The following is a 24,383-nucleotide window of genomic DNA, read 5'->3' as shown; positions in this document are numbered from 1 at the left end:
TTTTGGAGCCCCCAAAAATAAAGTCTGACACTGTTTCTACTGTTTCCCCATCTATTTTCCATGAATTGATGGGACCAGGTCATGATCTTCGTTTTCTGAATGTTGAGCCTTAAGCCAACTTTTTCACTCTCCTCTTTCAATTTCATCAAGAGGCTTTTTAGTTCCTCTTCACTTTCTGCCATAAGGGTGGTGTCATCTGCATATCTGAGGTTATTGATACTTCTCCTGGCAATCCTGATTCCAGCTTGTGCTTCCTCCAGCCCAGCGTTTCTCATGATGTACTCTGCATATAAGTTAAATAAGCAGGGTGACAATATACAGTCTTGGCGTACTTGTTTTCCTATTTGGAACCAGTCTGTTGTTCCATGTCCAGTTCTAACTGTTGCTTTCTGACCTGCAGCACAGTCACCCGTATTTTGTACCAGACTCCCCACCTTGCCTCCAGTCGGTCCTCCTGGGAGCAGTCATCAGAGGGCGCCCGTGAGCATCTGAGTCAGACTCCACCCCTCCTCTGCCCATAGCCCTCCAGGTTCCTACCTCCTCGTTGGTAAAAGCCCAGAGTCCTCCCCCAGTCACACTGTGGTTCTGATTTTCATTTCCCTGATGACTAATGACATTGAACTTTTTTTTTTTAAATTCACACAAACCAACAGTCCTTGAGTGTCTATTATGTGCAGAGCATATTTTCATGTGCTTAGTGGTTACCTGGAAATTCATATCATCACCTTCGTTTTAACAGATGAAGAAATGGAAGCTCAGAGAGGGCTGGCCACTTCTTGAAAGACACATAGCCTGCAGGGGTGGGTGTGTGTGGAGGATGGAGACAAGACAGTCTGATTCTTACCTAGCTGGCTTAAAATGAGACTGCTGTGAGCATCCGTGTACAAATCTTTGTATGCTTTTGTTTCGGTTGGGCAAATACTTAGGGGTGGAATGGCTAGACCCCCTGATAGGTGTATGATTTTAAGAACTTTTTGAGAACCCACCACACTGCTTTCAGCAGAGGCTGCCCCATTTTGCTCTCCCACTAGCCATTGTGGATGAGAATCCCAGTTGCCCTCTTCTCATCAGCACTTAGTATGCTCAGACTTTCCCATCTTAGCCACTCTGGTGGGTGGCATCTCACTGAGGTCTTCCTGAACTTTTTCCTAACATTCTTATTGACCACCTGCATGCATTTCGTTGTTGTTGTTAGAGTAAAAGTTAATATTTATGGAGCTGTGCAATAGACATGCATTGGTAGGTAGGACATGGAAGCAACCTAGATGTCCATCAACAGAGAAATGCAAAGATACATATGCATGTACATATATACAACAGAATGTTGTTGCTGTTGTTTAGTTGTTAAGTCATGTCTGACTCTTTGCAACCTCATGGACTGTAGCATGCTGGGCTTCCCTGTCCTTCACTATCTCCCAGAGTTTGCTCAAATTCATGTCCTCTGAGTTGGTTGTGGTTTATCACTCATCCATAAAAAGGAACAAAATGGGGTCATTTGTAGAGACATAGATGGACCTAGAGACGGTCATACAGAATGACGTTAGTCAGAAAGAGAAAAAACAAACACCATATATTAACACATATGTGTGGAATCTGAAAAAAACTGGTATAGATTTTCTTATTTACAAAGCAAAAATAGAGACACAGATGCAGAGAACAAACCTATGGATACGGAGCAGGGAAAGGTGAGTTAGCCGGGCTGGGAGACTGGGACTGACACGCTACTGATGCGATGAGTTCAGTCTCTCAGTCACGTCGTGCTCTTTGTGACACCATGGACTCTAGCACAGCAAGCTCCTCTGTCCATGGAATTTGCCAGGTAAGAACACGGCGGTGGGTTGCCATTTCCTCCTCCAGGGCATCTTCCTGACTCAGGGATCGAACCCACGTTTCCTGCATTGCAGGTGGATTGTTTACTGCTGAGCCACTGAGGAAGCCCTGATATTATGAGCATCTACTGTAAAACACAGGGAATTCTACCCAATGCTCTGTGTTGACCTAAATGGGAAGTAAATCCAAAAAGAGGGGATATATATGTTCATATAGCTGATTCATTTTGCTGTACAGCAGAAACTAACACAATATTTTAAATCAATTATATTCCAATAAAAAATAAAAAAGAGAGAGAGAGAAAAAAAAAAGAACATTCATTGCGTGTTTGCTGTAGGCCAGGCCAGGCCAGGTCAGACAGACACTGATTCCTCACTCTGATCTTTTTGGGTGGCAAGAAAAAGGAAAAAAGAACAAATGGAGACCCTCTGGGATTGCAGGTTGGGATGTAAGGCAGGATAATGATGTGACCCCCTTCTGGTTCCTCTGATGCTGAGTGTCCATGAGACATGGGTGATGAACACCCTGTTTTCAGCTGTGAGGACTGGAGAAGGGCAGGGACTTGTACACAGTGGAATCTGCCCCCAAGTCCAGGGCTGTGCTCTAGCCTCTGATTTCCCCCCCACCCTGGTCCCCCCTCTCTGATCCCTGCCCTGTGTGCCCCCAGCCTGGCCATATTCACCTTTGCTCCTGTTCTCAGCTCTGTGCCAAGAAATGGCCTTGCTCCCTGGCCCCTGGACCCCCTCATAAAATCGAACCCTTCAGGGCATGGCAGACCAACTTCCAATGATGGAGGAGGGGAGGAGGCAGTGGGGACAGGAGGATGGGCCTCCGAGCCATCGAGGCGTGCAGCCCTGGACTTTGTCTCTCTGGGCCTCTGGGTGGAGCAGCCAGAGTTAGTAATTAGCCACCAGCTGGGCCCTGGGACCAGCTAACCATCCTTCCGTGGGCCTCCTCTCCCCATCATTTCCCCACCTGGTCCCCATCCAGGTCCAGCACAAGAAAGATGCTAGTGAATGGCTGAGAATGACAAGCCACCCTCTGTGGATTCTGCTCCCTGTTTCAGTATCCTTTAAGACATTTAAGCACTTATTAAGTACCTACTGTGTACTTTACAGGGCTTCCCAGCTGGCACAGGGGTAAAGAATCTGCCTGCCAGTGCAGGAGATGCAGGAGACATGGGTTCAATCTCTGGGTTAGGAAGATCCCTTGGAGGAGGAAATGGCAACCTACTCCAGTATTTTTGCCTTGAGACTCCCATGGACAGAGGAGCCTGGCAGGCCACAGTCCATAGGGTCCCAAAGAGTTGGACACAACTGAGTGAATGAGCAAGCATACATGTGTACTTTGTGGCTACCACCTCCTTGGACACCTCTTATTTTGGCAGCTTTATGAAGGTGTAATTTACATGCCACGAACCACCTGTGTTTAAAATGTACTTCTTGATGAGTTTTGTTATATGTCCACTCCCACGTAACCATCGGCACAATCAAGACAGTGAACAGGGGGCATGGGTTCAATTCTTGGTCAGGGAACTAAGATTCCACATGCTGCATGGCGCGGTGAAAAAAAAGAAAAGAACCCAACTATTCCTCCCTTCAATACTTACTGAGTACCTACTGTGTACCAGGTTTGGTTCTAGAAGCAGCAGTGATCAAAGCAGAGATGCCCTATAGTATGGTGGGAGGAGGAGAGGAAAGGAAGAGAAGAGATGATTTCACCTGGGAGAAGGGCTCTGGGGAGCCCAGCAGGGAGGTGCTGGGGTGGGGGTGTCGTTGGAAAGTGTGATCAGGGAAGGCCTGGCCTAACTGCCTTCCCTGGAGGAGGGGACAATGGAGCCAAGGTGCCTGGAACCAAGTTTTTGTTTGGGTTCCCTGGTTGTTGGGTCTTTGTTCAAGTGGAGCTTTCCTCTATTGTGGGGCTGGGGGCGGGGAGACCCTGGGGGCCCCTACCCTGGCTGCGTGTCCAGCAGGGGTGCCCCTAAGATGAACATCTCAAAGAATCAACCTTTCCTCAGTCCCAATCAACTAATAAATGGAGACTTTGACCTTTCTCTCTCCAATTATCTCAAGACAGGCGAGCCCAGTGTGTCAAGGTACAGCTTGGAAGGTGTGTGATGGGATCTGGGCAGGGCCAGGTGGGAAGAGAGTGGGGGTTCTGACCAGGTCAGGGCTGGGACAGGTGTCCTCATCAGGGAACCATGCAGAAGGGCACCTCGGGTTCCTCATCTGTGAGATGGGTCTCCACTTCAGGTGTTCCCCCCTCCCCTTTTCCATCATTCAAAACACATGGATCAAAAATGTCTAAGATTTTACATTACATTATGATATGCAATGGGATGGCCCTCCAGGTTCCTCTGTCCATGGGATTTCTCAGGCAAGAATACTGGAATGGGTAGCCGTTCCCTTCTCCAGGGGATCTTCCCAACCCAGGGATCAAACCCGGGTCTCCTGCATTGCAGGTGAATTCTTTACCGCCTGAGCCTCCAGGGAAGCCCAAAGGGGTTACAGGGTGAAACCAAATAAGAACAAACTTTACAAAAAGACATATCCTAATATGCATATATGGCAGTGAAAATATGTCCCTTTTTGAAACTAACCTTAAAAACCTCTAGAAGTACTTTCCTGATGCTCAAGTTACTAAGGTTCTGAGCTCCCAATGCAGGGGGTTGTGATTTTGATCCCTGGTCAGGGAACTAGATCCCACATGCTACAGCTAAGAATTTGCATGCCTCAACTAAAACAAAAACAAAAACAAAAACAAAAAAACAGAGAAGATCCTGCTCACTGCAACTAAAAAACCTGCATGCTTCGATAAAGACTGAACATCTCACCTGCTGCAACTAAGATCCGGTGCAGCCAAACAAACAAAACCCTATAGGAGGGTTAGACACATCAGCGCAGCCACCTTAGAGTAAAGGTAGCATTTGAGAAGTAGTTGCAGCGTAGCACCCAGTTTTGAGGGAGTTCATTTGCAATGATCAGTTAGTAGTCCTAACTGAATGCCAATTGTTTGCTGAATATTGTCAAGAAAAAAACTCTGTCAGATAAAAAACATGTGAGAGCTGCCAGTGTCTTTATTTATAGTATTTTTGTTTATGAATTTTTTTAAACAACTCCAAGAATGAATTTTTCTATCTGATGCTGTAACTATGTCTTTCCCATTTGTGTGATTTCCAGATCCCTGTTGCTGACAGCAATGTCATATTTAATTTGAATCTCATTATTTTATTTTTCAATTTATTCACATCCTTTTTTTCTTTCTAATTACCTATTAGCCTGACATAGAGTAGATGTGCAATAAATGAGAATAAATAAGCTTAAAAAACAAACAAACATGGATTGAGCACCTACTGTGTTTAGGCCCCGTCCTAGATCTCTTTTCGGAGGATGCCAGATAGTAAATATTTTAGTGACGCTGCAAAATCTCAACTCTGCTCTGGTGCAGGGTGAAAGCCGCCAACCTCCGTAAATGAATGGGTGTGGCAATGCTCTCATGAAAATCAACCCTGCAGTACCTGCTCCCTGCCTGGAATATAGCAGGCAACTCACTAATTCCTGATATTCAGCAAGTGTTGCATTAATGCATGGTGTGTGCCTAGCTTTCAGTAGGCATCACACTGCTTTCTGCCTGGTAATCCTTAGTTACACAGTCGCTGTTCAGTTTTGTCTGGCTTTTTACGACCCCATGGACTGCAGCAAGCTACACAGTAGACACTACATGAAAAGCTGGTCCATGCCTGGTATACAGTAGGTACTGCATAAATGGTTGGTAAATGCCTGGTATACAGCGGGTACTCCGTCAACGCTCGCTCCATACCTGGCATATTAGCAGGTTCTGTATTAATACTAAGCCCAAGCCTGGTATACATGTGGCGTTCCATTAATGCTTGTTCCAAGAACGGATGAGAGGAAGTTTTGTTTCCGGTCAGGCAATGCCAGGGCGCCCCGGGAGGCCCTGAGGGTTAGTATCCGCGTGTCTCACGTGGGGCCTGGCTCGCTCAGCCCTGCGACCGCAGCGACCGGTCGAAGCCCCATGCTCCTGGGCCAAGCGGGCCGCCGGTCGGAGCGGAGCCGAGCGGAGCCGAGCGCAGCCGAGCCCGCCACCCGGGTCGGCCCAGCCGAGTCCGCCACATTCCCAGAATCCCGGGCGGCCCCGCCCAGCTCCCGGCTGCGCGTCCCCCTTCCCACGTCGGCGCAACCTAACCCGCGGGCGCACCCGCCTCGCCCCGCCCCTCCCCGCCCGCGCAACGCCCCGCCCAGCCCGACCGCTAGTCCCACCCCCGCGGCGGGCGCGCGGGCCACCGCCCACTCCCATTGGCCGCACTGGCCGCCCGTCGGCGCTGTCCGCTCGCGGGTTAGGTTGTGAGGCGCTGTCGCTCGGTCGCGGCGGCTGCGGTTGGCGGCGGCGGCGGCGGCGGTAGTGGCGGTGGCGGCGCGGGTGGAGGGCGCCCGGGCGGGACCAGCGGCCGAAGGGGATCGGCGCTCGGAGGCGGCCGAGGCGGACCGCCGGCCCGGGGGCCGAGCGCCGAGGGCCGGGCGGGCGCGGCCGGGGCGGCTCGGGACCAGGGCCGGGCCGGCCGGGGGGCGACGGCGGGGGCGGCCGGCGAGCGGCCGGGGCCGGGACGATGACTCTGGAGTCCATGATGGCGTGTTGCCTGAGCGATGAGGTGAAGGAGTCTAAGCGGATCAACGCCGAGATCGAGAAGCAGCTGCGGCGGGACAAGCGCGACGCCCGGCGCGAGCTCAAGCTGCTGCTGCTCGGTGAGTGGGGCCGGGGCCTGCGGGGTCCCGGCCGGCGATGCGCGTGCTGGCGGGCAGGCGGGCGGGCGGGGCGGCCCTGCGTGCTGTCTAGGGCGGGGTCGACCCCCGCGGGGTCAGCGCCTACCCACCTGTGCAGTCCTCTGCAGGGCCCGGGTCTGGGGTCAGCCCCTACCTACCTGTGCTGTCCGCTGCTATCCCGGATCTGGGGTCAGCGCCTACTCACCTGTGCTGTCTGCTATGGGCCGGGTCTGGGGTCAGCGCCTACCCACCTGTGCAGGGCCCGAGTCTGGGGTCAGACCCTCCTTACCTGTGCTGTCCGTCTCTGGGCCACCCCATCCCTTCCACATGTGTCTGGTTGAGCCCCTGACGTCAGAGGGGCCTGCTTCTGCCTCTCCTGTCCACATCAACGCCCTGGACCCTCGGGGTGTGCCTGTGCCAGTGCTGCCCATGGCAGGTCCCAGTCCCTGCAAGGCCAGCCCCTGCCTCAACTACCCAGCTGGGGTCCCTTGGACCCTTTGGGATCAGTTTTGTCTTGGCTGTCCACCCCCGATCCCTGCAGGGACAGCTTCTACTTCCAGGCCTGGCCCCCAGAACCCTCGAGGGTCTGCCCCTTCTCATGAGACCAGCCCCCTCCCTGCACTGGGCTGGCCCCTGTCTCTACCCCGCCAGGTGTGCCCCCTTGCTGACCCTAGCATCTGTTTGGGACCAGACCTTTGGGCTGTAATCCATCAGACGCACCCTTGCTTCCCGGGATCCCTTCTCGACTCTTCCCACCAGGTGGAGCCCTGTTCCCTGCACACAGGGCCTGTCCTCCTCCACACACACACACACACACACACACACACACACACACACACACACACACACACACACACACACACACACACACACACACACACACACACACACACACACACACACACACACACACACACACACACACACACACACACACACACACACACACACACACACACACACACACACACACACACACACACACACATATCACCATCCCCCCCGACCCCCCTTTCCCTCAGGTGGGTCTCCACCTCCCTTCCCTCCGCCAGGAAGACCTGTGTCCCTTCCTTTCCCAGTGGAGTATAGCCCGAAGGGGAAAAGACAGCCTTTCCTCTCTTCTTGGGGGTGGGGTGGGTGGAGCCCCTGAAGGAACCTGGGCAGCTTTTCAGAACTGGCTGACTCCTTGACCCTCTCCTTAGTCCTAGTGGGAGCCTTGGTCCTCCTCCCCGTCCTGAGGGAGACCCATCTCCCAGTCTCCGTCTCCCCATGGCACGCCTGTTGCAGGGACCTGGTCGGTCTGGTGGTTGACACAGTGTTGTCACCCCAAATAAGGGCTGTTGGAGGACTTACCTCTGCAGTCAAAAGTAAGAAGTGGCACCTGCGAGGACAGCATGGTGCAGGCTGGCTTTTGCCAGTAGAGCTAGACTTTATTCAGAGGTGTGTTTGGAAGTTATGGCACGTTACCATTACCAGGCCGAGGACCTTACTTGGGGGCTGCGTGAGCTTCCGCCTGCCCTGTGTGCACCCAGGCTCTGAACTGACTTGGGGTTCCAGGATGTGGGTTGGCGGCCTATACTCCTGCACCCTCGCTGGGCCTGGGCCGAGGAGCCTTGAAGCGGATCGGAGTGTGTCCAGGGTCAGGAAGGGGTATCTGCACCCGCCCAGGAAGCTGTTAAGTCCTAGGCACGGGGCAGATAGGAAGATGAGTGCCTGCAGGTCCAAGGTGAAGGTTAATGACCCCAGGAGGGTGGCTGTAAATGTGGGGCAGAAGTCCAGGGAACCTGCTGCGAGGGGTGGGGTGGGGGGTGGTGATGCTGAACAGCAGCCCCCGCCCACTCAACAGCAGAAGCACCCCAGGTCCTGACAACCACAGACGTCCGTGGACGTTGGCCCTGTGTCGCCTGAGAGCAGGGTCACCCCTGTTTGTGTTATGGAATCATCTCTGCGCTGTGTCAGTACACAGAGTACAGCGTGTGTGACAGAGCCGGTGGTGGTCGGTGGAGGTTGTTTTGTCATGTGTCTGGATGCTTAAAAAGTGACTGTTCTTGTTTGTATGGTCCAAAGCCACATATGTGCTTGCACTCAACACTCAGTATGTCTGCAAATGTGGGTGATGATTCAGTTTGGTTGGTCTTGTTACTCCTGGCTGTGTCCTTGTGGACAGTTGTCTGTGGTGGGGAACAGGCGACCCCCAGGTGTGGGGGGGCACTGCAGAGGGTAGACTGAGGTCCCCGTGGCTCAGCGTTGCTCTCCTGCTTTGCAAGAGAGACCCGAGGCCCAGGTAGAGGCTCCTGGCGGGGGTCCCAGGCAGGCTGGCCGGCTTTCACTTCCTGGGACCCCTCTTGGGGCAAATGCGGAGACCCATGGAGGAGACCCCTTAGGCCAGGTTTCTGCTCCTCAGAGCAGGTTTCCCTAGAGAGCTGAGGCCTGCTGCGGGAAGCGCTGCTCTGGGAGCTGAGCAACAGAGCGGCTCGGGGATTTCTAAATAAAGCAGGGCGGTCAGTTCCACAGGCTTCCTGTCCGGCCCGCGGCGGTGGAAAGGCCCGGAATCCGGCCTGGGGTGTGGTGGCCCCAGCGGGAAGGGTGTGCCTGCCCCGCTTTGAGGCACGAGTGGAACGTGGCCGTGGCTCTTGGTGGTGGCCTTGTGTGTCCTCCATGGACCCCGAGAGCTGGACGCCTCTGGGCCACTCCTTGCAGCCACCCCTCGCAACCCACCTGAGTGTGTCTTAGGGGCTTAAGAGCTAGGTAGGCGCCGTCCCTGGAGGTGCAGGAGCCTGGACCCACTTTCAGGACGCCTCTCTGTGCCCTGTGTGCTGCGTGGGAGGGCAGGACTCTCCCTTCCCAGGGCCCCCAAGCTGCCTCCAGGCTTGTCCCTGGGCCCCGACTCCTGTACACAGATGCGTCCCAGCCTCCAGAAGCCTCGGCTGAGCTTCTGAGAGCCCCAAGGAAGTGCTCCGCTCGGATGTTTAACCACAGGAGGTTTCACTTTCTGATTTTTGTGGTGGCCCCTGCTCCCTGCTGCTCCCCGTGGTCACTGCTGCTCCAGAGCTGGGGGCTGGACATTGGAAGTGGCTGCAATAGGGACCCTTGGCAGGAGGGAGGGGAGCCCACTTATCCCTCCTCTGCCCCACACTGTCTTGGGGGCAAAGTCCAGCCCTAGGTGGGCGGGTCTGGTCTGGGCTGAGCCTGGACACGTGTGGAGCCCAGGGCAGTCGCGTCTTTGGTCCCCGCAGGGCTCCTCTCCTATCAGGACAGGGAGCCATGGGCCTGTTGGCTCATGGGTGGTGGGACACCATGGTGTCCAGGGCGTCCCTTGGGCTTTGGGGGTGCCCACGTGCAGGGGTATTTTTTTGGTGGAACTCCAGCTTCTCTCAGCACTGGGACCCCGGCCTCAGGCTTGCCGGCTGCAGGAATTTGTGCTCCCATGCCCCAGCCCCTTGTCTCCCAGGTGGCCGCTGTCTCTCCTCTGCAGGGCACCTGGCCAGTTGCTGCCAAGGTGTCCCCATTGTTCCCCTCACGACGTGCCCCCTCTAGGAGCTGCTACCCCTCAGCCAGCACAGAGCCCTGCAGGCCTCTGAGACGTTTGCTGGGTGCTCTGCTCAACTGAACACAGTTCCTCCAGGCAGGTGGAATGGGGATGCCTGGGTGCCCCCGGCTTGGGCGTCCTCACATCTCTCCTGTATGTGAGGCTTCCTGCTCAGAGGCCCGTTGCCACTGCTGGTGGCGCTCTGCTCCAGGGCATGGACAGACGGTGACTCAGGACAGCTCACAGTTCCTACCTGCCTGAGGCCTCCTGCGAGCGGGCGTGGAGGGCCTCCTGCCACGCCCGTCTGTTGGGGGCTAAGGCTGTGATGCCTGCGAGGTGCTTGGTGCACAGTGGTGCTAAGCCAGTGCTAGGCGCTGTCTCCTCCTTACCTGATGCTTTGCCCAAGTGCCCCTGGGAGGGGGTTTGGTCCCCGGTGCCTCCTGAGCCTCGGTTTCTCTTCTGTGAAAGGCAGTGTCCCACTGACTGCAGGGCTATGGGGCATTCAGGTGGAGCGATACGTCGGATGGGAAGCACCCTCTGCGTGCATTTCCATCCACAGTGTTGCACTGGCCGGTGTCCCACTGCTGCTGTGCAGGCCTCGCTGCCCCTCAGGGAGGTCTCTGGAGCTTGGCCCTCAGAGCCAGGCCCTGTTCTGATCCCAGCCCCCACCATGGAGGTTTGCTTCATGGACCTTGATCAGGCCCAGAGCTGGAAGGTCAGAGCCCTCACAAGGCCCGAGGAGGGGGAAGTTTGAATGGGAGGTGGGTCGCCCCGTCGCTCCTGAGCCTCAGTGGGTATGCGGGGTGGGGGAACTCACAGCAGTTCTCCTGACTTCTGAGAGTCAGACTTCAGGGAGGGCTGTACTGGGAGCCAGCATGTGGGGACGAGTAGGGCTGGCCTGGAGGGGTCTGGTGTCCTGCATCTGGAGCCACCTGGGCAGGACAAGGCCCTGCCGGCTTAGCAGCCGCTGTGTGGAGGTCAGATTAAAGGGGTGAGTCCCAAGGCCCATCCCATGTCCTCCCTCTGGCCCTTGTCTGCCTCAGAACCACTGCTGTGGTGTCTTCAAGGCCCTTTGACTGTCCTCCTGGTGCTCCTGCATTCTCTCACTTCCCTGGGTGGCCAACACACCACGGGGAGACAGACTGACATGAAGCCGGAAGCTCTGAGCCTGTTGAGGTCTGACAGTTACCAGCTGTGTGACCTCAGTGAAGCTGCGTGACCTCTCTGTGCCTGGGAGGTGGGGTGATAGACCTACCAGTGAATGAATGAATGAATAGGCCAGTAGGGACAAGGGGAGCACGCAGGTGCTGTCCTTGAATACATATACGAGGAGTCTGCGCTTTTTTGTCCATGAGGTTGGAGTCCTTCTTTGATCTTAGACCTGTTGACACAGGATTTCTGGCTGTGTCTTCAGGAGCGCAGATATCCGGCAGTGTTCTCGCCAGGGCTCCTGGGCTTCCTGGCTTCACTGCCCATGTCCAGGGGTTAGGAACGGGCAGGCGGCAGCCCTGAACCCCAGCTTCTGACGCTGATGTTCTCTTGCTGGATAGTGGCCACCTGCTGCACACAAGAGGCCCCGGGGATGAGGTCAGCCCAGCGCCTCCCTTCTGCCCTCCAAGCCCTGGCCCAGCCCCCAGCTTTCCCATCTCAGAGTGGCGGCTGCGGGCTCAGACCCACTTCCTCCTAATCCGAGGTCTTAGATCTCGGCTGACCTGGCAGGCAGGCCGTAGCTTTCTCCCTCCCTCGTAGAACAGGCTGCTCTTCTTCCTCTTCTCCAGGCACTCTTGACTGGGCGGCTGATGATGCCGCTGAGCGCCCAGAGGGCGTCCTGCAGGCTCTGGGCCCGCTGCATCAGGCTGACCCTGCCAGGCCCCGCAGCCAGGACCTCCCTCGCCTGGGCTGACGTGTTCTTGGGGTAGCCATGGGGGATACAGAGGGCCCGGGGCGGGGGCGAGGGGGTGAGGGGTGTGTGACAGAGCCGAGACCGCGGGTGGGGCCAAGTTCTTTTGGTTCATTCAGGGAAAATTTGTGTGGTGCCTTCTGTGGGCCAGGCCTAGGCTGGGGCGTGGGGTGCGGGGCTACAGGCAGACCCCCGCCTTCAGGGAGCCGGCTCCAGCTGGTGGGATGTTGGGGGTGCTGGAGTGCTTCTTGGAAAACATGAATTGGAGTTTCTGTGCAGAGATTTGGGGCGGTGTTTGGGCGGGGGAGGGCCCAGTGGGTGGTCAAGTCCTCATGTAACGTTGGGCCTGTCCTGTTGGCGGGGCCAGGGATGCACAGATGCAAGCCTGGGGTCTGAGCATGGCCAGGAGGGGGGTGCTGTGGCTGTGGGTGCCCTGTGCGTCCCCTGTGCAGGTGTAGGGCTGGAACAAGGCCAGCACAGGTTCTCCACGGTCTTGCTGTGAGGCCTCGCTCTTCCCCCTGCAGGCAGCCGTTGAAGGGATTTTAGCTGAAGGGCACAAGTGACCAGATCTTCTGGAGGGACTGACAAAGAGCTGGGGTGAGCTGGAGCTGCCTGGGACACCTGGGCATCAGCCCCAGCAGACGGGTGCAGCTGTGAGGGCCAGGCGGGCCTTGTGCCCAGAGACTTCTCTGCGCAGATAGACGTTGGGTTGGGTGCACTGGGGCCTGGCTGTTGGCAGCACGTGGGCTGAGTTGGCCCAGGAGACGGGTGTCTGGAGGGGACGCCCAGACCCTTTCCTCCCTCCCCTTCCCGGGCACAGTTGTGGCCAAGCTCAGGCCTGTGGGCTCCTGCCCCTCACGCTGCTGCCCTGCTGCGGAGGCTCCCGCAGGGGCTGGCACTGAGCATGGCTGACACAACCATTAACTGGTGGGGCTGTCCCTGGGGGCCTCTGTGGCCACCACCGCCCCCCCCCCCCTTGCTTTTCTCTGTTCTTCCTGGCAAAGTGACGCTGCCACGTCCCACTCTGGTCCCGCGGTGTCCCTTTTGCTGTGTTCTACCTGGTTTAATTGAGATGCGCCCTGAGCTGTGTTGGACTCGGCACAGGCACTGTGACGTGATTGCCAGTCAAGGCCATCTCGCCCTGTCACCTCACCAGTGCCTTTTGCTCCTGGCCTGGATCACGGCTCTGTCTTCACAGCGGCTTCTCTGCGCTGGCAGGATTTGGGCCACATGCCCTATCCAGGCCCCCCGTGTCTCCAGGGTTGATCGTGTTTCCAGCTTCCTTGGGGTCCATCTTCCGTTTCTCGGTTGGGGCGTGTCCCACTGGCGGTGTCTGTGTCGGCCCCTTGGCCGTCCCTGCTGTCCTCGGCCGCTCTCTGGCCTGCATTCAGGGCTCCTTAGTGGTCACTCCCTGCCCGCGGTCCCTGGCTGTGGGTGCAGGCCATGTGCTGGTGTGTGTGAGCCTTGGTGCTTGGCACTGCCCTTGGGGGGCAGTGTGGGGCTGCTCACTCCTCTGGTGCCGGTTCTGAAGATGCTGGCTATGTCTGCCTCAGAGGCAGCGCGCTCTGGTCTCCTGGCACCCTCGCACTCACGTGGTTCACTTGCCTGTCCTGCAGTTGAGGGGCCTCAACACAAGAGGCTGCCCTCTCTACCTTGACTGACCTGCGGCCTGCAGGGGCTTGGGCTTGAGTGGCCACCGTCTGGTGTTTCCAGTGAGAAACCCGTCCAGACAACCAGCAGGGCATGTATCTTTTTACAGTAGAATTTTATCAAAACCAGTGATTCTTACCCTGGCGATCCTGCCCCCAGAGGACCTTGGGCCCTGTTGGGGAACATCCATGGTTGTTTCACTGAGGGTAGGGGCATCAAGAGGGTGGGGGCAAGGAGACTGCTCCACAGCTCATAGAACCTGTGATGAGCCCAATGGCAGCGGTGCTGGGAGGACCTTGGTCCAGAGGAGACCGCACTGGACATGGTACTCCTGTGTGCCACCACCTCCTGCCCACCCCCACCCTACCCCGTGCAATGATGGTTCGTGGATCTCTCGGGAAGGTGTGGGGTCATCCTCTCCTGCTCCAGAACTGGGGGGCCTTCGTGAGAGTGGGCAACTGGCCCTGGTTGGTATTGTGCAGAGATAGGAAGGCGAAGGGTGGCATAGGGGTAGTCACCACTTGGAGACAGAACCAGACAAGGACCGAGGGCCTTGATGGATATCCTAGAAGGGGCGGCTGCATGAGGCTCCCGCTTTGTCCAGCTTGAGTCTCGGGTCTCCCCAGGGGGCCTCCTGCAGTCAGTTATTCAGACGCAGGTGGAGGGCCTCCTGCTGCAGGACAATGTGGTCACTCAGACCACAATGTGGGGCACTCAGAACCTGTCTCTTCCCCAGGAACCCGCCTGAGCAAGGAGGCGGGCAACAGATACCTGAGAGAGACCCCCGCAAGCATGGTGATCAGTCCCAGCGCAGGGGGGCTCCTGTCCCCTGCCCATGGCACAGGTGGCTGTGAGCCCCACAGTATGTGGAGAGCATGCAGCCCAGGCCCCCGAGTCAGGGTGAGGGGCACAGGCCACTCAGGGTGAGGAGGATGAGCCTGGGCAGGTGGGCTGGGGTGAGTCTGGGGGATTCTGAGTCCCCAGAAGGGGGCCCTGGGCCTTCGGTCCATGGGTGAGTGGGACCTGCATTTGTCATCAAGTAGGGATTGAGGCAGTGCGTCCTTAGGGTGTAGCGTTCTCTCCTGCTGTGCAGTAAAATCACCCTGTAGCTTAGTAGCCGAAAACCATAGGCAGGTTCTGAGGAGAGGGTTCCGGCATGGCCCCTCACACGGCTCCTGTCTATGTGGGCCCCTGCGGAGCTACCCCCCAGCCCCTGAGAGAGTCCCAGAGAGACCAGGGAGCCCAGTGCCCTCTGGGACTGTCTCGCAGTGCCAGGCTGTCCTTGGTCTGGTTCTGTGGGTTGGAAAGGGGGATCAGGCTCCGGCTCTGCGAGGGAGGTGTCACAGAGATTCCTGGACACATTGAAATGTAAAATTGCTGTGGCTGTACTTGGGGGTGAATGAAAGTGGGGAGATGGGTTTGCTGCTTAGAGGTGACAGGGCAGTGAGGGGCTGAAGCAGGAGAGGCCTGGGGAGCGCTGGCGCCCGTGGGGCCGGGTGGGGCTGGCGCCCGCACGCTGTGCACTGAGTGAGAAAGGGGAGGACGAAGAGGCCCCCGGGGTCCCTCTCGGGGGGTTGCAGCTGACTCTGGTCCCCAGCTCTCAGGAGGTAGAGCCTCTGAGCGCCCCTCCCTGAGGTGCACAAGATGCCAAACTCATGCCCCGAAGGAAAGCTGTTCTGGTTGGAAGCTATGGAGGAGGAGCAGCTAGGGATTGGTGGGACGCTGCCATACAGGGGTGCTTGGGACCTGGGAGTGAACCTGCAGCCACCCGCAGTTAAGCAGGTGGCGTCCGGGAGAGGCCAACTTCACTGTTGCAGCCTTGGGTTCCTTGGCTGTGGCCGGAGTTGATTCAGACCCCAGTTGCTGCAGGTGCAGCTGCCGCTCCCCTCCTGTCCCTGCCCACATCATCGTCCTGACCTCCTAAGAGGCTCGGTTCCCTGGCTCCCCGTGTAGATGTGGGTGTGCAGGGGAGGACACCTGATTCTAGGGGCAGCAGCGGGCCAGGCCAGGCGTGTCCCCGCCTTGCCCCCTCATGGGTGGGGCTCCAGGGCTGGGGTCTCACTGGGCCGTTTGCAGGCACGGGCGAGAGCGGGAAGAGCACGTTCATCAAGCAGATGCGCATCATCCACGGGGCGGGCTACTCAGAGGAGGACAAGCGTGGCTTCACCAAACTGGTGTACCAGAACATCTTCACCGCCATGCAGGCCATGATCCGCGCCATGGAAACCCTGAAGATCCTCTACAAGTACGAGCAGAACAAGGTGAGGCCCAGTGCTGCTGTGCATCCTGCAGCCGTTCACAGCCTGTCCAGCAGGCCTTCCGCGTGCGGAATCGGACCTTTGGGACCCTTCCTCTTTCTTTTGTAATAGCTTTACTGAGAACATTTACATATGAAGTCATCCACTTACAGTGTGCATTTCACTCATTTTTAACATATGCATGGCATTGTGCAACCATTATCTCTAATTCCAGGACACTCTTATCATACCAGAAAGAAACCATGTTCCCATCAGCAGTCACCCCTCCGCACCAACCGCCCCCCCCCGCCACCCCTGTATCCTCCTGCCCCAGCCCCTGACAACCAGGAACCCACCTCCGTGTCTGTGTGGATCGTGTCTGTGTGGATCGGCCTGTTCTGGACATTTCCCGTCGGTGGAGTCACCCTGTGTGTTGTGTGTCTGCTTTTCTCGCTGAGCGTCATGTTCTCAGGGTCCGTCCACATGGTAGCGAGTGCCAAGGCTTCTCTTTGTGGCTGAGTCATGCTCTGTGTGTGCATGGACCACAGCTGTTTATTCATCATCCGTTGAGGGACACGAGGTTGTCTCTACTTTCTGGCTCTTTCGGACATGTCACTGGGATGTTCATGTGCAAGTTTCTGTTGTGTGCGCATCCTCGTTCTCCTGGGTGTGTCCCCAGCAGTGGAGTGTGGAGTCCAGGGTCCCTGTTGGTCTGCCCTCTGGAGCTGCTGCCCCCCAGCTGGCCGAGCGGTGTTCTCCTAGTTGGGCATCACAGTGGTCTCTTGCTGGCCGCCTCCCTTGGCTTTCCTTTTGTGGGTCTATTTTCAGGGACTCCTCATTCAACCCCAGGAGTTGCCCAGGCTGACAGTGGCACCAGCCTCCACATATGTCCCATAGGGTTTATTTACATTAATCCCTTCACTTTGAGGCTTCAGACAGCCAGTTCACTGGATGTTGGCATCTTCCTGCCTTGATGCCTGCTGTTGTCAGGGACCGTAGAAGCCCAGTGATGGGTTGGGGGCCTGGCCAGCCTGGCTGTGGGGCCCAGTGTGGGGGCCTGCTGGAGCCTCTCACCCTCTGATTTCTAAGATCACTTCCACTCGAGGCCCCTCCAGGTCTACCTTTGGTCATGAAGTCCAGCAGAGTCTGGAACAGGGATCAGCGGATAGAGGCCTGTCTCTAAATGGCAGCTTTCTCGGCACAGGCCATGCCTGCTCACTTACCTGTCATCCATGGCAGGGACAGTGTGGCTGCAGGAACAGACGTCTGGTCCCTGATCCCCGTGCATCCACAGTCAGGCAGGTTTTCTGGGGCTGGAGTTGCTTCTCCAGGCTTAGGCTGAGAAGTGGGAGGCGCTGAAGGACATGGCTGTAGGGGAAACTGGAGGCTGGGCACCGTGACTGGGAGGGCAAGGGTTTGGGTTCCAGAGCCCAGGCTGGGGCCCCTCACTCCCTGTCTGGGATCCATCCCACTGTGTCTCCTCCGCAGTCACTCAGCTGAGTGTGACTGGACCGCCCTGAGCACAGGGCTGAAGGGGAAGGGGGTCTCCTGAGAGCCTTCTGCCCCACGTTGTGTGTGTGCACACCAGTGTGTACATGTGTGTATGGTGCACACATGTGTGATTCTCTGGGCAGCAGTTCTTGAGGAGGGGGTCTCCAGGCCCTGTACTCCAGGGTCTGTGTGGAGGCTCCATCCTGGAGGGGTGAGTCAGCGGGCGCTTCGATGAACCCAGCCTCCGCTCCTTGGTAGGTGGCTCTGGCCCCCAGCCCCGTCCCAGCTGTGCACCGAGTACGGAGACCCTGAGGGTTTCCAGAGCCGTATGCCCGGAAACGGGGCAGATTCTTCCCGGGTCAGAGCAGCAGCTCTCCGCCTTGGTTTCCTCTCCTGTGACCAGGGAACCTGGGAGCTCTGCGGTGTTTGTTCTGCTCTGCGGTGTTTGTTCCTCCATCCTGTTCAGAGCCTACTGTCCCCTCCTTGGCATCTGGGCACTGAGGCATGTGGCATTCCTGCTCCTGGGAGCCGCTCCTGTCCTGAGTTTGGCTTTGGGGATCTGGCCCTGGGGAACGGTCACTGTCTGTCACTGTGCTCTGATTTGTGTTCATGGGAAATGGAAGTCGATGGTTCCGAGTCGGTCACTGGCACTGTGTGTCCCCCCTGCCTACCCCTCCCCCTGCAGGCCAACGCACTCCTGATCCGGGAGGTGGATGTGGAAAAGGTGACGACCTTCGAGCACCGGTACGTGAGCGCCATCAAGACCCTGTGGAACGACCCCGGCATCCAGGAGTGCTATGACCGCCGGCGCGAGTACCAGCTCTCGGACTCCGCCAAGTAGTGAGTGGGGCTGGGGTGTGCTGAAGGCTGGGAAAGGGGATGTGGGCGTGTGGACGGGGTGGGGAGTGTGAGCACCAGCTCTTGGACCTCACCAAGTAGTGAGTGGGGCTAGGGCAGTGCCTGGGGACAGCGGAGGGGAGTGGACAAGATGTTGGGTGATGCTGTCTGCATGCTGCTCTTCAGCTGAGACAGATGTGGACGATTCACCCAGGGAGGCGGCATCTGCGGGGGCTTCTGTTGTCTCTGCCCCTTTTCTGTGTAGCTAAAACTGTTCCAAAGGAGTAGGCCTGGTTTTGAAAAGCTACCCCTCCAGCCCACAGTCTCTCTTGGAACTCCTACTCCATCCCCAGCCCTGATAGCTGACTCCCAGAGCCGACGGGGCTCTATCCCACACCTTCCCTGCGGCCTCATTTCGTCCCTGTCCATTCTGTCCCAAGTACTTGGGCTGCTTCGGCCCCTCCCAGCCACTCAGGGGCCCAGGGCAGTGGAGGGAGACCACAGGGGTGGCGGGAGGCCCCTCCAGCCTGCCTGAGCCCACCCCCTGCTGTGTTGCAGCTACCTGACGGACGTGGACCGCATTGCCACCTCAGGCTACCTGCCCACCCAGCAGGACGTGCTGCGGGTGCGCGTGCCCACCACGGGCATCATCGAGTACCCCTTCGACCTGGAGAACATCATCTTCAGGTGCCCGGGTCCCGGGGGGGCCGCCAGCGAGGGGTTGTCATCTGGAGCTGTCCCCAGGTTTCCCAGGGAGCCAGGGCCTTATGGCGTTCAGGGGCTGAACGGAGGCGGCCTGGGGAGCATGGCTTCAGACGGAGGAGGATGCGGGTGCCTGCAGGTGGGTGGGGGGCTCTGGAGTCCGGGCCAGAGCAGGGGTGCTCTGGGCAGTGGAATGACCTGAAGGCCCCTCAGCAACCCTGTTCTGCAGGCTGTGTGGCCAGAGTGGACTCAGGGCTGTCGCCAAGGACAGGCCCTGCCACTCCATGAGATCATAGCTTGTCCATAGCTGCCAAGCGGCAAAGCCAAGCGTGTCTCGTGGGACAGCCATAACAGATGACCACAGATGGGCAACTTACACCATAGAAATGTGTCCTCTCCCAGCTCTGCAGACCAGCTGTCTGCGGTCAAGGTGGCAGCAGGGCTGGGACCCCCGAGGGCGTGGGAGTCACCTGCCCCACCCCTCCTGGCTCTGGCGGTGCTGGCTGCCTGCGGCATTCCCTGGCTCGTAGCCACATCGCCCTGTCTCCCTGCCGTTATCATGTGGCTCCTTCCCGTGTCTGCCCACATTTCCCTCTTACGGTGACACCACCAGTCCCTGGGTTCAGGGTCCTGCTCTGGGGTGACTGTGTCCTAACCGGTGATGCCTGCAGAGGACCCCACTCCCAGATGAGGCTGTACAACTGTAACCAGGGCCCAGGCTCCGGGGGGAGGCGGCGGGGGGAGTCTGCCGTGGCTGCGAGCCCTCCCTCCCTGCCACCACCTCACAGGGTCCCCTCTGCTGGGTGAGCCCACCCCAGGTCGGGGCCCAGAGACAACACTGCTGGCAGATGCTGCCCTGCACCTGGAAGTGCCAGCCAACTCTGTCAGGTTAACCTTGAGGTGCCCTCTGGCTGGAGACCCAGCTCTGCCCCCTGGGACCCTACTGTTCAGGCGAAGGCTCCTGGGACAGGGAGAGAACCTCGGGTCCCCCTGCCTGCCCCCTTCACCCTTTTTCACCATCAGAGCCCCTGATGGCCCTCAGAAGTTGTAGGCATCACCCTACCCATGCCTGAGGGTACATCTTCTGGTGAGAGTTCAGCATTTTGGTCTCTTTCAGATTCTTGATAGAGTCTGGGATGGCAGAGCCCCACAGGGCACAGATGGGGCCTGTGGCACGCCTCCTCCCAAACCCCACATCCCGGGTATTCATCACACTGCCTCATTTTGGCCCCCACCCTGCACCTGCTATGGCCTTTGTCTGGAGCTGCCCCCTGGCCCTTCCCCACCTTCTCAGGCCGCTGTCCTCACTGTCTGCTTTAAAAGTAGTGTTTCCTTGTCATAGAAAACTTAGGAAACTCACAAGTAGGAAGAGAGACCTGTCACCGGTCACAGCATGTCCCCAACCCCCTCACCCCACCCCAACCCTTGCCTTCAGCCTGCCGGTATCAGCATCAGTGTCCCTGAGCCTCTGCAGAGAAGCAGCGGGCTAGCTCTTGCTGTGGCTGGGAATTCCAGTGTTTGATGGTCTCTGCTGCCTGTGACAGATGACTGAGGGACGGGCTCCGATGCCATCAGGGGGTCCTCGTGGCTCTGGCCAATGCAGCCGTCCTGGGGGAGACAGGGTTTGCTGTGGGGGCAGTGTCTTCTGTAACCTAGTACTGAGCCTGTGTGCCCCGCTGTGCAGGATGGTGGATGTGGGGGGCCAGAGGTCTGAGCGGAGGAAGTGGATTCACTGCTTTGAGAACGTGACGTCCATCATGTTCCTTGTGGCCCTTAGTGAGTACGACCAAGTGCTGGTGGAGTCAGACAACGAGGTGAGGCCCGCGCTGAGCCTGGGGATGTGGGCCACAGGCCCTTTTGGGGGCCTGATGCCAACCTACCACCCTCCCCGCAGAACCGCATGGAGGAGAGCAAGGCGCTGTTCAGGACCATCGTCACCTACCCCTGGTTCCAGAACTCATCTGTCATCCTCTTCCTCAACAAGAAAGACCTGCTGGAGGACAAGATCCTCCACTCCCACCTGGTGGACTACTTCCCGGAGTTCGACGGTGAGGCGCCCCGCCAGCCATCCCTTACCCTCTCTGGGCCTTGGTGTCCTGGTCTGTGGTGCAGGGCGAGTGCTTCCAGAGGCCGTAGGGAGGCCACAGCACAGTTAGTGTGGCTAAGCTTCACGGGTGCCTCGTGGGACCCTGGAGGGTGGGAGACCTTGGTGTCCCCCAGGGGAGTGTCCGCGGGAGGGGGTGCCCTGTGGTCACCACTCACTGGTGTGTCCCCTGCCTCCCCAGGCTTGGGCACTGGGAGGTGGGGGGCACTGGAGATGCAGGTGAACCCAGGACCATCCCCACCTCCCACCTGGAGACCCCTGGAGGTCTGGGGAGTGGTCAGAGCTCCACCACTCCCACCTTGGCTGGTGGCAGGGAAGGAAGGAGTGTCACAGATGTTCCAGGACATGTCCCCCTGCCTGTGGAGCCAGGAGGCTGGGTGGGGCCGGAAGTGTGGGCTCCGGGCTGGGGTGGGCGGTGGGTGAGCACAGGAGGCTCTGGAGTGTGGGGGCCAGGGATGTAGTTGGAGGTGCGTTATTGACACGTGCCCTAGCGTGGGGTGTGCTGTGGGCCGAATCCACAGAGGTGAGGCAGGAGTGAGGGAGGTGGGAAGAGGAGGCGGGTGGAGATGAGTGAGGGGTTAGGTGAGGGGGGGCCGACCCCAGGCCAGGACGGGGACCTCTTCCCAGAGCCTCCCCCACCCGGGCTTACCCCACCCTGCCCCGCCCCTACCAGGCCCCCAGCGGGATGCACAGGCCGCCCGGGAGTTCATCCTGAAGATGTTCGTGGACCTGAACCCAGACAGTGACAAGATCATCTACTCGCACTTCACCTGCGCCACCGACACTGAGAATATCCGTTTCGTCTTCGCCGCTGTCAAGGACACCATCCTGCAGCTCAACCTGAAGGAGTACAACCTGGTGTGACCGGGACTCCTGCCAGCCGCCTGCCGGTCGCCAGCCGCCCCACGAGTCGGGGTTTCATATTTTTAAACAAATGGTTTTTATTTCACAGTTATCAGGGGACGTACACCTCTCTTCCTACACACCTCGTGCACCTTCTCGTCTTTGTCAGTGGCAGAGGCCGCCTTTTTCTGGCCTTGACTTGTGGCTTGCTTTTTTCTAAAAAAAAAAAAAAAAAAGGAAAAAAAAAAGAGAACCCACAGCAGACAGGCAGAGAGGAGACCCGGCACCAGCAGCGGCGCCGGGTCGCAGGACATGGCCGGTTTCCCCTTGATCTCGGAGCCGCGGAGACGCAGTGGCTGGGCTTCTCTTTCCTCCCGTGTTAAGTTATTGACACCCTCACCACAGTCGCCCTGTTTCTGCGCCGGACTCCAAGAAGTGGGGGTGGGTGGCGCCCCCCGCTGCCCGCCCTGGGAAGTGCCTAACCATTTTTTTTTCTTTTTTTTTTTGAGGAAACAAAACTGCAGCCCAGGGCCTCTGGCAGTCCTGCCTTTGGTGGGAGCCCCGGGGTGGGAGCCCAGGTGCGTCGGGTTCTCTGGTCAGGGTTGCAGGGAGGGGGGCTTACAGCCCCCCTTGGAGCGCTTCTGGGCTCCAGAGCCAACCCCAACACTGAGGGGCCCACAGGGACCCAGAGTCGCTCTTTATTTTGTTGTATTTTGTGGCCGTTTTGGAAGCAGTGGGGGTGCGGTGGGGACTTTTTCAGAATCTTCTCAGGTCTGTCCCCGGGAGGCAGAGAGAGAGGGAGGGTCGCCTGGCAGGTCCATGGCCGTCAGGGCTGTGCCCACTGCCCTGCACCTTGCCCAGAACCAAGACCTTGGGCTCGTGGCAGCCGGAGGTGGGTCCTCGGCCTGCTCACAGCCACGGCCATGGCCAGGCACAGAGGTACCTCCCAGAGGGCCTGAGGGTGGGTTTCTGGGAGAAGGCATGGACCAAAGGCTGCGGTGGTTGGTTTTGTGTGCTTGGCTTCTTGCACCAAGGTGCAGAGAGTGGCCCACTGGTGGGGCTCGCACCTGCCCAGCGCACCTGGGCCCTACACCTGAGCACTCGGGCGGCCCTAGATCCCTGCAGAGGAATGATGGGAGAAGGCAAACCAGCTCCGCCTAGCCGGGTCCCGGCTCCACCCCCACCGTGGCAGCCCACCCCACCCCTGCATTCCTGATAGGCGGGGCCTGGGGTGGGATGGGGGCACACTTCCTGGCCTGTTCTCCCCTGGTGTCATCGCCGGAAGGGCCCTCTTTTGTGCCATGTGCCCATGTGTGGGGTTTGTACTAGCCCTGATGTGTACTGGGGGGGACAGGTGGTGCCGCTGGCGGTGGGCTCCCGCAGTCCCACATCACACAGGGAACTGGATCGGGTTCTTGAGGGGAAGGCGGGGTGGGCGACGTGCACCCAGAGTATTAACTTCCCGAGAGGTCAGTGTGCCAATATCCCAGGGCAGGCCTGGCCCCGCAGTGCCAAACCTCCCCGTCTGGCCCACTGGGACCCCACCACCTTGGCCCCACCTCCGTGCCGGGAGAATGGGGTGGCAGGTTTTAGGCCCTCCTCGCCCCCAGTATGAACTTCACCTCTGCGGTGCATCCCTGAGTGCCAGCCCCTACCCCCATGTCACGTCACCCAGCAGAACTGCCCTCCGAGTGCCAACGCCCCAGTGGCGTGAGGAGCCCTGCGGCCGGCGGGGGCAACCTCGCCTGCTTGTATATTAAACAATACTGATTTCAGACAATTTAAACCTTAATCTATTTAAAAAAGAATATTATATAAAGATGCTGTTTTTAAACCTTTTGTCATTTGAGATGCATGTATCTTCCGTGCGGGCTGAGGGGCGGGTGGTCAGCTCAGTGCCGGCCTCCCGGGGCTGCTGGAGCCGACCATGTCCAGGCAGCGCGTCCGCATTGGGGCCCACACCCCTTAATCAAGAGAGAGCTGGTGGAAATTGACTTTTCATACCTTTCTCCTGAAATGAATTCTGTTTTAAATTGGAATAAATTTTGTTCCTAAACACGTGGCCCCCCTCTGGCTTATTTCCTGTTGGTGGCTGAGGAGGGGTGCGCAGCAGAGGAGCCCTGAGGCCCCCAGGGTGTCACCGGATTCCCATGCGGCTGGGAGGGGTCTTGTCACCTTTAGGTTGGGGTCTCAGCTCTGGAACCACAGCCTGGCTGTCTGAGGTGTGCCTCCTTCCCTGGGCCCAGCTGGCCATTCATGGATGCTCTTGGAAATACGTGCCCCTCCTCTAACCCAGTTGTGTAAACCAAGATGTTGGGCCAGTAATCTCCTTCCCATCTCTCAGTATTTTTTGGTTTAAAAATTTAAAAAATACATATATTGTGGTAAATACACATATAACTTACCATCTTTACAATTTTTAAAATCAGATTTTATCTGTGTTCCAATGGGTCATTAGCAATAGGTCTTGTTACACGAT

The 24,383-nt window shown here is 58.0% G+C and overlaps 1 protein-coding gene across 1 annotated transcript; it reads left to right on the top strand.

Annotated features, from left to right (window-relative positions):
- The first annotated feature begins 6,178 nt into the window (after positions 1–6,178).
- Positions 6,179–23,960, top strand: GNA11 (G protein subunit alpha 11). Its single transcript, XM_069591470.1, has 7 exons — positions 6,179–6,593; positions 15,767–15,951; positions 18,104–18,258; positions 18,814–18,942; positions 20,642–20,771; positions 20,852–21,005; positions 21,735–23,960. Exons 1-7 carry the CDS (start codon positions 6,458–6,460, stop codon positions 21,923–21,925), a joined length of 1,080 nt encoding a protein of 359 aa, XP_069447571.1. The 5' UTR covers positions 6,179–6,457; the 3' UTR covers positions 21,926–23,960.
- Positions 23,961–24,383: the final 423 nt, after the last annotated feature.

This window comes from Ovis canadensis, chromosome 5 (genome assembly GCF_042477335.2).
Source record: "Ovis canadensis isolate MfBH-ARS-UI-01 breed Bighorn chromosome 5, ARS-UI_OviCan_v2, whole genome shotgun sequence".
NCBI lineage: Eukaryota > Metazoa > Chordata > Mammalia > Artiodactyla > Bovidae > Ovis > Ovis canadensis.
The sequence above is the reverse complement of the archived record's forward strand: the minus strand, read 5'-3'. Positions and strand labels throughout refer to the sequence as shown.

Coding starts and splice junctions, on each gene's coding strand:
- GNA11 (XM_069591470.1), top strand. CDS start 6,458: ATGACTCTGGAGTCCATGATGGCGTGTTGCCTGAGCGATGAGGTGAAG. Junction 6,594..15,766: donor GCTCAAGCTGCTGCTGCTCG/GTGAGTGGGGCC, acceptor GGCCGTTTGCAG/GCACGGGCGAGAGCGGGAAG. Junction 18,943..20,641: donor CTGGAGAACATCATCTTCAG/GTGCCCGGGTCC, acceptor CCCGCTGTGCAG/GATGGTGGATGTGGGGGGCC.